This window comes from Chlorocebus sabaeus, chromosome 10 (assembly GCF_047675955.1).
Source record: "Chlorocebus sabaeus isolate Y175 chromosome 10, mChlSab1.0.hap1, whole genome shotgun sequence".
Lineage (NCBI taxonomy): Eukaryota > Metazoa > Chordata > Mammalia > Primates > Cercopithecidae > Chlorocebus > Chlorocebus sabaeus.
This window is the reverse complement of record NC_132913.1, coordinates 36,077,632-36,095,147: the sequence shown is the minus strand read 5'-3', so window position 1 is coordinate 36,095,147 and position 17,516 is coordinate 36,077,632. Positions and strand designations below refer to the sequence as shown.

General features: G+C 35.9%; 1 protein-coding gene across 3 annotated transcripts in view; it reads right to left on the bottom strand.

Annotated features, from left to right (window-relative positions):
- Positions 1-17,516, bottom strand: part of EPC2 (enhancer of polycomb homolog 2) — a 149,652-nt gene that overhangs the window by 16,787 nt on the left and 115,349 nt on the right. For 2 of the 3 annotated variants that reach the window (XM_007964942.3, XM_073019675.1), the window contains exons 4-9: positions 16,886-17,092; positions 9,060-9,208; positions 8,184-8,316; positions 5,848-6,039; positions 1,765-1,854; positions 63-208 (exon numbers count right to left, since the gene is read on the bottom strand). In XM_007964942.3, coding sequence (XP_007963133.1) covers positions 63-208; positions 1,765-1,854; positions 5,848-6,039; positions 8,184-8,316; positions 9,060-9,208; positions 16,886-17,092 — 917 coding nt within the window. The remainder of the gene's footprint in view (positions 1-62; positions 209-1,764; positions 1,855-5,847; positions 6,040-8,183; positions 8,317-9,059; positions 9,209-16,885; positions 17,093-17,516) is intronic. The other variant, XM_007964943.3, reaches the window with a different exon arrangement.

Genomic DNA, 17,516 nt, shown 5'->3' with positions numbered 1-17,516 from the left:
AGATAGCAAACAAAAACCAAAAACCAAAAAACAAATACCAAAAGTGAAAACAAATACTACACCTTCCACCTCTGCCAATTCGCCTCCTTGCAAATCCTATACATCTTCTCGGGACTGTAAGTGTTGTAAGGCAATGCCTATACCTCAACTTATCCAAATCTGCCAGTTCTGAATTTTCACATGAATGGTTAGCTTGGTCCAAACGAGGCTGCAAAGAAAGAAAGAAAAAAAAAACCCAAAAAACTCATGGAGTAAATTTGAAATGAAGACAGGTTAGATCATGATAAACATGAAGTAACTGCAACATTAGCAGAACAATTAAAATCTAGACATAAAACTGTAAAAATGGGGCTTCACTGACTATCAATCAGGTTAAATTTTACAAAACTGAATCAAAAGTTCACTCACCAAGATTACCCAAACTGAATTTAGTTTCTAAAGATAAATTCACTTAGCGTCCATTATACTTAAAAAGGAATATATCTTTAAAAAAAATGCAGCTTTTAACGTATGTGTACAAAGTAGAGATGGTGAAATTACATTGTAATTTGTAGGCTTCCTACTGAGAAACCAGAAATAAAATTTTTTGGACTAAAATTGCATTTCAAACTCTTAAAGGGTCAAACTGAAGCTTCCTCTTTACTTTTAAGAAACACATATCCAAGCGGGATGCAGTGGCTCATGCCTGTAATTCTAGTACTTTACGAGGCCAAGACAGGAGGATCACTAGAGACCAGGAGTTCAAGACTAGCCTGGGCAATGTAGCAAGACCCTATCTCTACAAAAATTACAAAAATTAGCAGCATGTGGTGGTATGTGCCTGTAATCCCAGGAGGCTGAGGTGGGAGGACTACTCGAGCCCAGGAGTTTGAAGTTACGGTGAACTGTATGATTGCATCACTGCACTCCAGCCTTGGTGACAGAGCAATACCCTGTCTCTAAAATAAATAAATAAATAAATAAATAAATAAATAATAAATAGAAAGAAACAGCCTGTTCCCTGCCTTCCCATTCCCTTCATCATTTTATCATGCTATGTCTGTCCCCTTTCATTAAGAATTTTCCCTTCTCTCATCAGCATAATTAGTAAACAAATCTCCACCTCTCCTAAATTTACACACCCTAAAATAGTTGTCAGTGTATGTTTACCACTACATAGCAAGATAAATGATCTCTACAAGCCATATAAGAAAGTCAAAACCATCCTCACAATGCTACATTATACCTTATCTGAGAACCTTGGAGAGTGATATAATGCGACTTCATAGCATAAAGCAACTTCCGGGTGTGTCAAAAAGTTATGAATACAATTATTAGGCAAAATACTGCCATTATGGAAGTTTAAAAATTATTATTTTGTTTGATACTTACTGGTATGTATGCACAAGATGGGCTTGCATAACAATAAATTTCAATAAACACCTAGTAGCCATCGTTCTAGAACCAACTTACAAATTCTGGGTTTACCTAATTCTAGTAATGACACACTGAATAATTTTTACAACTGCTGAAGCTATAATTAGTGCCCAAAATGAAACTAAATTTCTAAAATGTGAGGAATTATCAATTCCCAAGAAGAAGATTCCGATGCCCTTTGAAAGGACTCAGTACCTTTTAGCATCTTTTACCAGTATTCACATAAAGGATATTACACAAAAAGTATTGATGCATTTCCCATTTTTAGATCAAGACTAAGTCATCTTGACACGGGTTACCTGTTAATTCCAGTTCACAAAAACACCACACACACACAAAAGTTCTTACAGCATAATACTGGCATCCTGCCCGCCTTCTGAAAGCACAGGGACCATCAGGATCATTTTCTTCTTCCGGTTCTGATACTGGGGACAATACCTAGACAAAAGAGGAATTCCATTTAGGAGTTATCAAAAGTCAATAGATCAATGTTTGTAATGCTCTAAAATTTAAATCTGATCACAAACAGTAAATCACTTCTATATTACATACCGTAGGTACTGAATTCCCCCAAAACACTAAATGACTAGCAAAAATTTTCTATGGTTAAAAATCCTTCTTTTTAATGGATTAGTTCTTTCAGGTTAAGTATACATGGCATTGGCATTGCTTAATTGCTTCTAAACATGAAGTGCTAAGACTTAGAATATAGTTTTTATATATCCCATTATATTTTATAAATAATGTATGTGGCTATAAATATTTAATGACAGTAATACTTCACCTATAGGTAAGTGTTTTTATCCAATAACTTTATCTCTCTGTAATAAAGCCAAAAACTAGGACATAAAAACAGCTTATAAATAGCCAAAAAATTACCACAACAAAAAAACCTCAAAGGCCATAAAGGTCAGGTTTTATTCAAAGGAAAGTCTTCTATCTCCCCACTCACTTTTTAAAAATCACTTTTTAAACTTAGTAGATCAGAAGTAGAAAATAAGAAGAGAAAAGAAGACTTGCTAAAGCAAGCAGATTGGTTATAGAGAAGAGATAAGCCCACAACGCTAGAGGAAAAGAATAAAGACTTTCAGAAAGCTGTTACATATTAGAAAGCACTCTGCCCAGGCCATGTCATATCAGGCCAAATATCCCTAGGTAATTGAGTGGGCTTCTAGGGCAGCAGCATTGACCTATCAGAGCACACTTTATAAATGTCATAAAAACAGATTAAATAATACACAAATATACCGACGACAGGGAAATAATATGTTTTAGATAAATTTCCACCCATAATGATTAAAATTTTTAAAAAAGTTTTGGTACTTAAGTTTCAGTTGTCTTGCACTCTCACTTTGTAGTACATCTCTTTTTCTGACAAACGCTGGCTCAACCATATTTACTTGCAAATTTCTGAACCTCACAAATCCCTCTCTTCCTATTTTGAGAGGAAAAATGTTTTCTCCATACTATTTCCAAACTGTGGTAACTACCACTGAGCAGGGTCATCCAGGGAAGAAAGGTATTTGTTTGAGGTTCCAATATACCTCCACCAACCCTATGGGGCAGACACAGAAACAGTGAGCTGGGGCTAATTCTTCTTCGTGGGGAACCAAGCCCCAAACCTGAAATTTGAAAGGAAATCCCAAATGTGAATTTTACACTTTGGTTCCTTTGCAAATAATGTACCTATGCTAAGATATACACAGGAAGTGTCACAAAGTCTCAGAAATTCTGTACATAAAATCTATCACCCCTTCCTCCTAACTACCATTCCCTAGGGGTAGATTCCAGGGGACAAAAGAAGTCTGAGGCATAGGAAGACAAAGCTAATGTTAGGAAAATCGGAAGCACGATCAAGAAGAGGCAGGGTTTTAGTTCTGTTCAGCTGCAATTCAGTGACATAAGTTTGGTTAAAATGTTTGTTCTCTTAAGGCTCCCTATTCCTTGTTCTTGGTTTATCAGACAAAGAAAAAGTATAATTACTTTAATGATCCTGTCAGCAATAAAATCCTCATTTTATAAGAGGTACAGTCTGAATAGCTGCCTCACTGAATGATGCCCAAATATAGGTAAACGTAAATACTTACTCTTCAGTAATATGGGGATACCATAAAATTAATGAGGATTGTCTAAGACCTAATATAAACAATCAGAACAACCTAAAAGTTTCAAAATGCAATTTTCATGTGAGTATGGGAACTTATTATATAAATCAATGCAAGAATTTGGAGCAGAAATGAAGATCCCTTAATGCATGAGAAACATGACTAGTTATGCTGACTGAGCTCTACTTTCAGGCTGGATGTACTAATTCCACCAATAAAAGTTTCTATAGGTCATAGCACCCTACAGTATCATTCTTTTTTTTTTTTTGAAACAGGGTCTTGCTCTGTTGCCAAGGCTGGAGTACAATGGTGCAACCTTGGCTCACTGCAACCTTCATCTCCCTGGCTCAAGCGATCCATCTCCCATCTCAGCCTCCGAGAGTAGCTGGGACTACGGTCATGTGTCACCACGCCTGGCTAATTTTTGTACTTTTGTTTCTGTTTTTTTGGTAAAGATGGGGTTTCACCATGTTGCCCAGGCTGGTCTCCAAGTCCTGGGCTCAAGCAATCCACCTGCTTCAGCTTCCCCAACTGCTGGGATTACAGGCATGAGCCACAATGCCCAGTCTGCAGCATCATTCTTAAAGGGCTGGGAATATATAGCAAAACTTTCTAGGCTCTCATTAGTACCACCAATAAAAGCCTATTTTATATATAGTTATCTAACTATGCCATTTTCTTACTTAACATTTTAAATAATTTCCCATTATGTATAATGTAGATAGAGGCTATCTGACATCTGGGTATTACTGCAGGCATCAAACCTTTCACCCCCTCCTTCCTCTTCTATGTTATGTGCTCCAGCAATGCTAAACTGCTAGGAGTTCCCTCTAATATGTTGTGCCTAGAACCCTTCCCTACACTTTCTATCTTGAAAATTACTCTTTTATAAGGCACTATATCCCTCATTCCTTCAAACTGGTCATCTGATGAATGTCCCATGGCTGTTCAAAGCTCTGCCTGAGTCAAACTAGATGATCCTCTGACAAAAGTAATATATGGGTTCATTAAGCACTCCTCAAGGAATAAATTAAGCATATCTTTGCACATTTGATACTATCCATATGACTATCAGAATATTATCTGGGTAGAAAAACTAATCAGTGAAAAAAAAGAGTAAAACTAGTATAATCCAGCCAAAAGGGACACATTTTATGCAAACTCCAGATTTTAAATGGTTATAGCAATGAAGAGTTTTATAAACAGTCCTGCTTTCAAACATATCTATAATGTTGGTATTTTAAAAAAAGTTTCCTTAAAGCAAACAAGTCAAAAAGTTAAAATATGATAAAGCTGGCAGTAGGTTCGGTCTTTGTTACAGTATTTTCTGTTAAGTTTCTTACGCTATTTTTAAAAAGAGGGTATTGCTAGAGCAGGTGATACATAATATTTTTTGAAAAAATGGATCTTTCTTTTTGTTTGTTTGTTTTTTTGAGACAGAGTCTTGCTCTGTCGCCCAGACTGGAGTGCAGTAGTACGATCTCAGCTCACTGCAAGCTCTGCCTCCCGGGTGCATGCCATTCTCCTACCTCAGCCTCCTGAGTAGCTGGGACTACAGGCACCCGCCACCATGCCTGGCTAATTTTTTGTATTTTTAGTAGAGACGGGGTTTCACCATGTTAGCCAGGATGGTCTCGATCTCCTGACCTTGTGATCTGTCCACCTTGGCCTACCAAAGTGCTAGGATTACAGGCGTGAGCCACTGCGCCTGGCCGGATCTTTTAATATATAAAGTAAAAGTCTTATTTTAAAAACAGCACTTATAAAAATAAATATTTTTTAATTGCGCACATTTTTCTATAAAGCTGTTGCAATATTTATCAAAGAGTTAAAATTTGAATCAGTCCCTTTAAGTCTTTTTTAGAATCAAACAGCCATTACCTAACAAATTAGCAAAATTTACATTAAAAGTTATAAAACACAATGCTGGTGGAGTGTGGTAAAAAGGAAAGTATTGTTGATATTTTCAATATTTGCAATTATATATTAACTGTCTTAAAATAGTGATAATTTTTGGTTAGTAACTAGTAATTCAATTACTAAGAATCTATTTTAAATACAGAGGGAAAAGATCTAAGTTCATTTTTATAAATGGAAAAACTGAAAACCATGTGCTCCACAAGAGAGTAAATTCTATACAACTGATGAAAGATAATACAGAGTAAATACCATTTCAGTGGCTACATAAATAATGTGGAAATGTTTAATCTACATACATTAGGGGAACAAAGCAAGAATAAAAACTCTAAGATAGCAATTGCTTTAAAAATATAACAATATAAAATACTAGCAGGAAATATCTTTAAAATAGTTTTAAAACAAGCACCTGTGGAAATTCATCTTCATCTGAGCTGTGAAAGTCATATTGCTTAATGTCACTCTTATTGATCACAGGCAATGTCTCTGGAGTGGGTTGTTGAGATGTTATCAAAGCCTCTGCTTTAGGCTTCTTTGGGTACTTCTTCTTTTGACGAACCACATCAGAAGCCTCTTCTTTCAAAGACAAATGATGAGGGTGCTGTTTACATGACGATTTTTCCCCCAAAAGGAAGAAATAAAAATCATTTTAGAAATCATGAAAAACTATACTGCTCTTTGAAAAACAAACATTTTTACCCAGGAGGTGATTTTATTATTTTTAATATGCAAAAATTATTCTGTGTTCATAAATTGAAACATGTTTTACTTTCTGCAACTTATGATGAAAATAATTATGGTATTAAGTTTGCTTTTTACATTATTATTACTACTTTAAACTATGTGAGGAATTTTTTGGATTGCTCTAGTATGTAATTCAGTATTTAAAAGGTATTTAAATTCAATTTTTATTTAAATCTGCTGTACTGATAAAAATTAACCACTATTTTTATTTTTAAATATCTTCAACTGGATCATGAGTTTATTGTCATTTCTACACTCAGATCCAATTTTTAAAAATGTCTGTTCTATGGATGTAAATCTTTTGAGAAAAATAAGCTTAACTAGGAAAAAAAAAAACCCTCACTTTTTAGAATGTATAATTACTGTAGCAACCGAACAGTAACTGTTCTGAAGTCCCCCAGGCTTCTGTGGAGGTCCCTGAGAGGCCATCTGGCAAAGACACTCACTGAAAGGGTAATGCCCCTACCTCCCCTCAACAGAGCAGCTCTGTTACTGTTTTAACATACTGGTATTCCTTTTAATAAAAAGGGATCTGCCACTTTAAAAGCTGGAAAAGACTGTTCCAAGCACCAAGGTACAAACTACAAAATTTTTACTTTTCCACATCTAGTCCAGATGTTAACTACTTTAGGGACAAAAACAGTACACACAATAAAAATATTGTTTGAAAGGCAAATTATATTTAGTGAGATATAAAATTTTTCATATAATGGGCATAACTATTACATCAAAAACAAAGCCCCAACTTTCAGAAACTTCCCACATTTTAAAGTGGGATACGTGACAAAGTATATATAAGTTAACCATGTGTAATGGAGTAGGACAACAATGGATGTAACCAAATTCTTAAAGTTAGTAGTTAGGAAGGCTGAGTATTTATTCATAGAGGAGGTCTAAAATGAGAATCAATATCTAATAAAGGCTGATTCTGTCAGTAATTATGGGTTAAGATTTTCATACTGCAATGCTTAACAATCACATGCCTAGGAAAAGCACTGATTAACACAAAATGGATTTTTAAAAATAACGTACAAAATGACATTTGCATTGATAACTTTTTTGGCTATAGAGGCAAGTGAGATTTAGAGAGAATCAGGATGGTGGGCTAGATGCCTGTGATTAATAAGAAAGAACTTTAGTGTTGGAATTGACATGAGCTGAATGAAGGAGTCTTCCTGCTCCACACATTTTCTTGACCTTTAAGAATGAATCCATGAAAAATGAGAACTGTGTACATTTTTAAAAGATGAATTTTCCACAAACACCCTAGGTCATTTAAAAAATTTTGCTACAGAGTAAGGCTCTATTGTCTAGAAGCTTCAGTCAATACCTGTTTCTTACTTAAATCTATGCTCCTTAAAATTAAAAGCTTTATTAGTTTTCATATTTCCCAATTAAATACTTTAATTAATGTACCAAGTGAGGACCAAATAAATATAGTTATCTAGTCCAAGTGACTAAAATAACTACTGAGTCTGGCTCTTTTATTAGGAAGAAACTGTGACCCAGAAATTACAGGACTTTCTCAAAGTCACTCAAGGTAGATAACAATTGATAAATGCTGGCTCTGGAAATGATGATGACAGTAAGAAGAATTTTCAATAGTCTCAATGAATAAAGCTTTAATTTGAGGTTTTGATTCCTTCCATTACAATGCAAAGTTTGCTAAGGCTAGTGATAATAACTAGACTCTAATTACCTTTATTCTCTAGGGAGGCAGATAGCATATTAAGTGATGGACTGTTAGACCCGAATTGAAACCTTGAATCTGCCACCTACTAGCTATTATCTAGAAATCACACAGACGCAACAACTACCTCTAAGGGTTGTTATGAGGATTAATTGGTCAGTATGTATATAAATACTCCTAGCAAAGTGCTTGGCTCATGGTAAGAACTAAAGTCATGTTAATTACCTTTTCCTTACTCAAACCATATAAGCAGAAATCAATAATTATCTGATCAACATTACCATACATGCTTCTTCCCAGACAATATTCACCTTAGTTTTACATTCTTGAACTTTGTGATGATTTCCATTATGAAGAGATGCTGGAGTGGCATATAACTCTTTTTCTGATCTATTGATTTTCACTTCATTAAGGATTTCACCACCATAGTCTCCCAAATGGTATCTTGAAAAAGTAACAACATATAAGAAAACATTGCCTAGTTTAACAATAAAGAAGTGATACCTCAATTAATTGGAAGTCACCTAGTCAAAAAGAGCTAACAATCAAATTACTTTTAAAAGATAAAATTTACAGGAATAAAGAAACAGGGATTTTGTAAAAACAAAAATCAAACCAAAAAACTGAAAAAATGCCCAAGGTACACAGCAAACAAATTTCTTACATATATTATATAATCAAGCACTAGGAAATGTTTAGAACGCTTACTTCAGGAATCACACAAAATTCTGTTTTCATTCAGTCTATTTCATTTTGTAGGAAAATATACTATATTAGAGAACACATTTCTAAAAGGAGTTGAAACAAAAAATGTCTACCTACTCAGAAAATAAAATCAATACTCATTTCCCTCAGATTTTACTTAATAGAAACTTTAATACGGAGAAGTAAACAAAATGATCACTAGAGTTCTTTTCTAAATAAAATTCAATGATTCTGCCAAAACAAAATTAAGTATAGGATCTACAGTATACACAAAACTCTCCCAAAATCTGTAATCCAAATTGATAACTTAATCTATAAAAAGAAAAACTAGTAACCACAAATCTTTAAAAACTATAAATTCTTACAGAATCAATATCAACTGTCATAAAGTTTAACCTGATCCCCCCTAAAAATCTTTTGGTTCATTTTGCCCATCATTTGGTAAAGTTGTCATTTTACTGTTTTAACAGGCGCAATGTTACCTCTTCTCCACAACTTCTAAGGTTAAGTGCAATAATTCTCGTTTTGTTTTCTCTCTTCTCTTAATCATTTCCAAAATTGTTATGGCTCTACTAAATTCTCGTCTCAGTTTCAACATCTTTTCATACGAGGCTTCATCATTCTTACGATTCTATTAAAAATAATAATTTTAGAAGAATAAACAACCCAGTTATCTACATTTCCGGCTTTATTCAATAAATTCTTATCAGACCTGAATTTATCCTATAAAAGTAAAATGTTAAAAAAAATCATCTGAACAGCAACCTATGTAAGATAACCTCTATCTATTTAACTCTGAAAACATAAGTACAAGCAAGTATCTCTCGATAAATACTCAGAAAAAAAATGCTGCCAGCTGTTGAAAAGGGAGAATGGCATAAGGAGATAATTTCAACGTAAACAAACAAAAAATATTCACCTGAAACAAAATCTGTTATTGGAAAATGTAGTGCATTCAGCGTGTAGGAAAGTCTTTTCCAATGACAGAGAGGAAGAGTTCTATCCAGATCAAGGTAACAGTCAAAATGAGTCCCCCCATACATTCATCCATCCATCACCAGCTCTGTAACTGGGGGCTGGATGGTATGATACTCTGTACTACTATGTGAACATGAACAATGACCAGTAACGCTTCACTTCAGAAACTCAGAAAACTGGAATTAGGATAACAACCATTTGAAGAAATCGGATTGTCATTTTTCAATGTAATGTAACACCCCACTGCTGAATAGAAAAGAGATTTAGCAAAAATACTGAATTTCAGAACACTGTTTATTAGCTTTTCAACTAATTATTATACAAAGTGAAAGCCCTGCTACATAACTAGAAAAGGCTCACTTGTAATTAGTAGCATCTATTTGCATATAAAATTATTACTAATGTAAACTATTTTGTTAAATCAAACATCCACAGATTCCTCACTTTACTATTAGGCATGGAACTATTTGTTTAAAAGTAGACCACTACCACCCCTCCAATCTATGCCAGAGTGAACTGTACTTAAGCAATCATTCATTCCTTGAGTTAATAATTCGAAATGACATTAGAAAAAACCTAAAGAATATCAGAGGTTTCATATTGGAGGATTATAAAAGAGAAAATAACAATTGAGAAAAAGTCAAAGTTATACTGTTTTTCTTTTGTGTATAATTTCCTGCATTTGAAAAATAATAGTCATATGTTAAAAATAACCTATACTAGGTCCCATTACGGTACTCCACATCGAATATTAAAAATAAGTCATCCTTTTGTGTAATTAAAAAAAATTCATCTTTTTCTCCTTCATTACTATGACAAAAGGTAAAATCTAAAGCATATGTTTAAGCATTTTTTTTAAACAGGCAGCAATAATACCTTTCAATTAAAAAAATCAGTATTATCAACAGCAACTATTAAAGTGCCTACACTGTGCAGGGTATTGCACATGTCCCTTACCCTCAAAAGGCTTAGAATCTAGTAAGGATGACAGACAGAAAACAGATATACAGAATCGTAAGGCAGATAATAATATGAGGTTACACACCAGCTGGCAGTCGAGTAATACTCAAAAGTGCACCAGAACCTTTTATACAGCTCCCCTCTTCAGTAAATGTACCTCATTGACTTCTCTTCTATCCTGTCTTACTCGTATCTTGTTTTGCATTTGTGTGTGTGTGTGTGTGTGTGTATGTGTATGTGAGACTGTCTCACTCTATTGCCCAGGCTGGAGTGCAGTGGCGTGATCTCAGCTAACTGCAACCTCTGCCTCCCAGGTTCAAGCGATTCTCCTGCCTCAGCCTCCCTCCTCCCTCAGCCTCAGTAGCTGGGATTACATGAATCCACCACCATGCTCAGCTACTTTTTATATTTTTAGAAGAGACAGGGTTTCATCATGTTGAGCAGTCTGGTCTCAAACTCCTGACCTCAAATGATCTGCCCACTTTGGCCTCCCCAAGTGCTGGGATTACAGGCATGAGTCACTGCTCCCAGCCTCTGTTCTCTTTATGCCCAAATAATCACTGTTCCTAACTTTCCTTTCCCCAGTCTTGACCTTTAAAAGAAACAAACACACACACAAACAAAAACCAAAAACGCTTTTTGTTTTGAAATAGTTTCAGACGGGCCGGGCGCGGTGGCTCAAGCCTGTAATCCCAGCACTATGGGAGGCCGAGACAGGTGGACCACGAGGTCAGGAGATCGAGACCATCCCGGCTAACACGGTGAAACCCCGTCTCTACTAAGAAATACAAAAAAAAAAAACTAGCCGGGCGAGGTGGCGGGCGCCTGTAGTCCCAGCTACTCGGGAGGCTGAGGCCGGAGAATGGCGTGAACCCGGGAGGCGGAGCTTGCAGTGAGCTGAGATCCGGCCACTGCACTCCAGCCTGGGCTACAGAGTGAGACTCCGTCTCAAAAAAAAAAAAAAAAAAAGAAATAGTTTCAGACTTAAAAAAAAGTTACAAAAACAGTATAAAGAATTCTCATATATCTTCATCCAGATTCTCTAAAGGTTAACGTTTTACATTTGCTTTATCTCTCTATATGTGTATACATATAAATGTATGAATAGAAACACACACATCTAGAAAGTATCAGCAGCACTATTTTTGAAAAATTTCAAGAGAATCTGAAGATATAAAATGCCCCTTTATCCCTATATACTTTAATATATATTTTCAAAAAAAATGATATTCACATATAACCACAGTACAATTATTAAACTCTGGAAATTAACATTAATATAATCTTATTACTTAATTTCTTTATACATATAAACTTTATTCATATTTTAACAATTGTCCCACTAATGTCCTTTATAGCAAAAAACACAGCTACTGTTATAAGGACATCAGTAAGATAACAACTTCTATTATAAGAATACATTTTTTGGCCGGGCGCAGTGGCTCACGCCTGTAATCCCAGCACTTTGGAAGGCCAAGACGGTTGGATCACCTGAGGTCAGGAATTCAAGACCAGCCTGGCCAACATGGTAAAACCCAGTCTCTACTAAAAATACAAAAATTAGCTGGGTGTGGTGACGGGCGCCTATAATCCCAGCTACCCGGAAGGCTGAGGCAGGATAATTGCTTGATCCCAGGAGGCAGAGGTTGCAGTGAGCAGACATGGGGCCACTGCACTCCAGCCTGGACGACAAGAGCAAGACTCCGTCTTAAACATCATCATCATAATAATAATAATAACAACAACAACAACAACAATAACAATAATAAATTTTTTCCTGGTCTAGGATCTGACTCCATATTAAAAACCACATTTGGTTGTCATGTTTCTTTAATCTTCTGTAATTTAATCTCCTTATCTTTGTCTTTTGTATCTTTCAGTGATTACGATCTTAACATTTTCAAAGACTAGAGACTATGTTGTAGAATATTCCTCAATTTGGGTTTCATTAATGTTTTTCCATGATTAAACTCAGGTTACGTATTTTTGGTACAACTACCACAAAAGTGGTATTGTATCCCTCTCATATCAGGAGGTCAAAGATACTATTTGTTCCATTACCGCTGATACTAACTTCGAATCCCTGATTAAGATGGCATCTCCCAGGTTGCCCTAGTCAAATACTATTTTTCCCCTTTAAATTAACAAGTACGTTAGGCCGGGCACAGTGGCTCACGCCTGCAATCCCAGCATTTCGGGAGGCTGAGGCAGGCAGATCACTTGAGGTCAGGAGTTCAACACCAGCCTGGCCAACATAGTGAAACCCTGTCTCTATGAAAAATACAAAAATTACCTGGGTGTGGTGGCAAGTGCCTGTAGTCCCAGCTACTTGGGAGGCTGAGGTAGGGGAATCACTTGAACCCAGGAGGCAGAGGTTGCAGTGGGGCGAGATTGTGCCACTGCATTCCAGCCTGGGCAACAGAACAAGACTTCATCTTAAAAAATTAATTAATTAATTAACAAGTATGTTGTAGGACTACAGAAACACTATTTAATCATCAAACTTCCCCCCTTAAGTTTAATAACCATTAATTCTAACTTTTGCCTGAAACATTATCTGTATTATTATGGTGGTTGCCAAATATTGATATTGTAATTCCATCATTCTGCCAACATTTACAGGTTTGGAAATCTACTGTAAGGAAATGCTGTCTATTCATTCATTCATACCCACCCACTCACCCACATCAGTATGGACTCATGGGTTACTGTAAGGGGTGGAATCCATTACTTTCATAATCTATTTTGATGCTCAAACTTTCCCAGCTCTTATCAGTGGAGTCTCCTTTCAAGCTGGCTCCTGCATCCTTCTGGCATGGCTCCAAAGTTCTTCAGTCATATTCTTATTTTCTTGTATAACAAAATGTGTGTTCCAGGCTTATCTTTGTATTTTCCCAGCCCTAGACCTGGGATAATGTTCCTAAGGAGCCCTAGTTCCCTTTAATGAAAAACAGATTTATTTTATTTTATACAGTATTTTATTATATTATTTTACTTTATTTTATATATTTTATTATTTTTGAGACAGAGTTTCGCTCTTGTTGCCCAGGCTGGAGTGCAATGGTGCAATTTTGGCTCACTGCAACTCGTCTCCTGGGTTCAAGCGATTCTCCTGCCTCAGCCTCCTGAGTAGCTGGGATTACAGGTGTGCGCCACCACACCGGGCTAATTTTGTATTTTTAGTAGAGATGAGGTTTTTCCATGTTGGTCAGGCTGATCTTGAACTCTCGACCTCAGGTGATCCGCCCGCCTCACCCTCTGAAAGTGCTGGGATTACAGGTGTGAACCACCATGCCCAGCCAAAAAACAGTATTTAAAATCAACATCTACATGCCAGGCATGCCCATTTCTACTGGGTGTCACTGCTTCTAGGGACTCTCGGTGAACAGAACTAGGAAACGTGTATGTAATATGTGTATGTACATATACGCACAGATCTGTATCTATTTTGAACTATATCAGTATTAAAAATCACAAGTTCATATCGACATTTTTTCTATCCTTCTAAAATGGCCCTCTTAAAAAAAAAATAAAAAATAAAAAAAATAAAATGGCCCTCTTCCCTGTATCCAAATCCGCTTGCCCCCTTTACTCCTTCTCACAACCGTCTCTGCTCAGGGCCATCTTTCTCCCTAATACAGTTACATATTACAGTTCTGTACTTGCTGCCAAATCTCTAGGGAAGTGATTCTCAAATTGTTACACTACAGAATAAACTGTACATCTTTTCACGACCAAGGATGATTCACAGGTGACTGTTATGTAGCAGCTAGAACTGACAACCACTACCCTGGGAATTTCCTCTCTTAACTATCTTACTTCTTCTGGGCCTTACAAAGGGAGGACAGAAGGCACGGACACTAAGAGTTGAATCTATGTGGTTAAATATATTAAATGTATATGCTGATCCAGGATTTCTCAATCGGTGCATTCAGACATGCTGGTGCCTTAAGACTATCTCATTTAAGAATGCCCCCAAGTATTCACATGCTCCTTAATTAAATATCGGTTCAGCGACTTAAAATTAAATTCTAGACAGCCAAATATTTCAGAAGACCTTTTACCCTTTGCATCAACTACACAAGTGTTTCTGAGTTTGTAGAAATAGAAAACAGAGAGCCTTTGTTAGTTGTATTCATTTCTGCATACCCCAATGCTTGCCACGTCCTGAACACCTAGGGAGTATTCATTATTTGAGTGCTTTCCCATGTTTCTCCTTTCAAAACACATAAACATTTCTAACTAGCAACGGTGAGCATGATAGGGAATTGTCTTTGGTCTTACCACTGAAAACAAAAGGAATAAAAAGTAAAGAGCATCAGAAAAGAAAATGTACCTCTTTGCAGAGGAAAATGGAAAAACAAACAAGAGAAAGGGTAGGAATCAGTGTGTCAGGAAAACCTGTATTAGTGACCACAAAATAAAGAAATGCCTAAACACAAGAACCAGTTACTAGCAATTCTCTAATGGTAAGAACAAAAGAAGAATAAAACATATTTTAACATTCAAAAAATATTGTCAATATGCCAATTAATACTGCTAATGTTAAGTATTCCATACCCATTCACTAAAGGAAGTCCAATAATAGTTTTCCTTCAAAAGGCATTGCTAATGGTCTGTTTTGCAATATATCTGAAATTAATTACAGTCATGCATTGCTTACTGACACAGATAAGATCTGAGGGGTTGGATGTGGTGGCTCATGCCTGTAATCCCAGCACTTCGGGAGGCCAAGGTGGGAGGACAGCTTGAGCCCAAGAGTTCAAGACCAGTCTGGGCAATACAGTGAGATCCAGTCTCTTAAACAAATAAATGAACAAAGATCTGAGAAATGTGTTGTTAGGCAATTTCTTTGTTACACAAATGTCAGTGTACTTACATAAACCTAGAAGGTGTAGCCTACTCCTGCTAGGCTACAAACCTGTACAGCGTGTTACTGTACTGAATACTGTAGACAACTCTGACATAAGGTAGGTACTTGTGTATCTAACATATCTAAACATAGAAAAGGTACAGTAAAAATACAGTATTATAATCTTAGGGGATCACGATCATATATGCAGTCCATCAGTGACCGAAATGTTATACAACACATGACTGTATACTGCTTTCAAAAAGCGATTTATAGTTCAGGTTTTTCTAATGATTTAGATAAACCTCTCTTTCCTCATGTCCAATAGTCCACATTTATAAAGTCTTACTGTATTTATGAACTTATCTCATTTCAGTCTTAGAAAAGTGTCAAATCTTCATAAAATATTACAGATTCCCTTAGCTAAGAACCAGAATGCCAAATTAAAAACTCAAGTCTGGGTCAGGGAATGTCATCTACGCTTGGGAAATCCATCCTCTAATGTTTAAAAAAATCACATCCTCAAGAATTATAGAAATTCTGGTTATTAACCAGGAAGAGAGTTTCTCCTAAAATATACTATCCTTGGCAGCTGTCATGCTTCACAGCTGTTACATTATTAACAGCTGACAAGGACAAGCTTTCAATGTTAGAAGAATCCACAGAAAATGCTTTGGCTTCCATTATAATTCGTTATTTTACATTTATATGTTCCTGATACTTATGTGTGGGGTTACTATTAATCATGAGAAATGGAGGACAGTGAATACGCCTTTAGAATAGTGCTTTCCTCTATACCATATCATTTAACAGTATGAGATCCTGTTTCTCTTACTTAAAATTCTGCTTTATACTGCTTCTGAAAGCCAGATGGGAACAAGCTCATCAATCTGAAATCTAACACAACTGACAACTCAGAAAAGGAGAAAGATTCCACTGCTACCTTTGTTTGCAGAACAGGGTTGAAAATGAACCCTTCTCTACTTCCCACCACCCTATAGTAGCCAGAGGCAGCAAGGTCCATTTTCACTTGGAAGAACTACAATATGGTTTCCAAGGAACTGTAAGGTCTCAAGTGAGCAACAAGGAATAGTAGTATTATTTCAAGTTATCAGATTCCCAAACACAGCAGATCTGTGATAGAGTATTTAGTTTACTGAAGAGCTCAAAACTTCCAAGGTGCATAAGGACACAAAATTCCTCATATCACTTTAACTGCAAGCATAAAATGGTATGATCAGTACCTTTATAAAAGGCATAGGTAGCAGATAAACAGCATAAACAACTGACCAATAGAAGCTACTGAAAAGTAGGATTTCTTGTGGTGGGCCAGTGGTGCAAAGGATAATGCGTCTGACCACGGGTCAGACGAAAAGTAGTATTTCTTATAGAAGGTCATCAATGCCATTAGCTCCCATTATGTTCAAATTATTCAAGTTACTAGAAAAAAAAAACCAAAAAACTATTGATCTTAAATACTATTAAGCGACCTTCAATGAAACCTAATTTGCACATTACCTTTCGAGTTTGCATTTTCTCTGTTCTTCTCCGAAAGGCAACATAAGGGTCATTGTTGGTAGAGCCATCTCTTTTCTCTTGTTTTATCTGAGGAATGAGGGATGGCCCCCTGCAGTTTTTACGTTTTCTCACCCAGTAGTCGTATACAGCTTTAATAAGGTAATCATCTTCGTTTAGCAGCAGTTTTGCTTCTTGAAGTGTTACAAGCTAAATGAAAAATACAAAATGTCATTGGTTACAATGTTTGCAAAAAGAAATAAAAGTTAGATTATGGCTGTAGAAAAAAATGTGACCAGTTCGAATAACTACAAACAGATAATATTATGGTAGGTGAAGACACAATTCAACTCAACTTAATGAAGGAATCATTAATTTGGAGATTTATCTAAAAATTAGTATTTTTCCCTGAGAGGTAGTGAGTTGTATCACTGAAAATATTTAAGAAGGCCGGATTAATGATATTTTGGAAGACTATAATAAATTTATCCCTCAGGTAAGTCTTGGACTAGAAGACATCCAAGATCCTTCAAAATTCTGATATTATACACATTTGAGGATCTATCAGTTTTCAAGTCTACTAGCTTGTTTTCCTATAGAAAGTAGAAGGTATGGGGATTTCTTTTTATGTGCC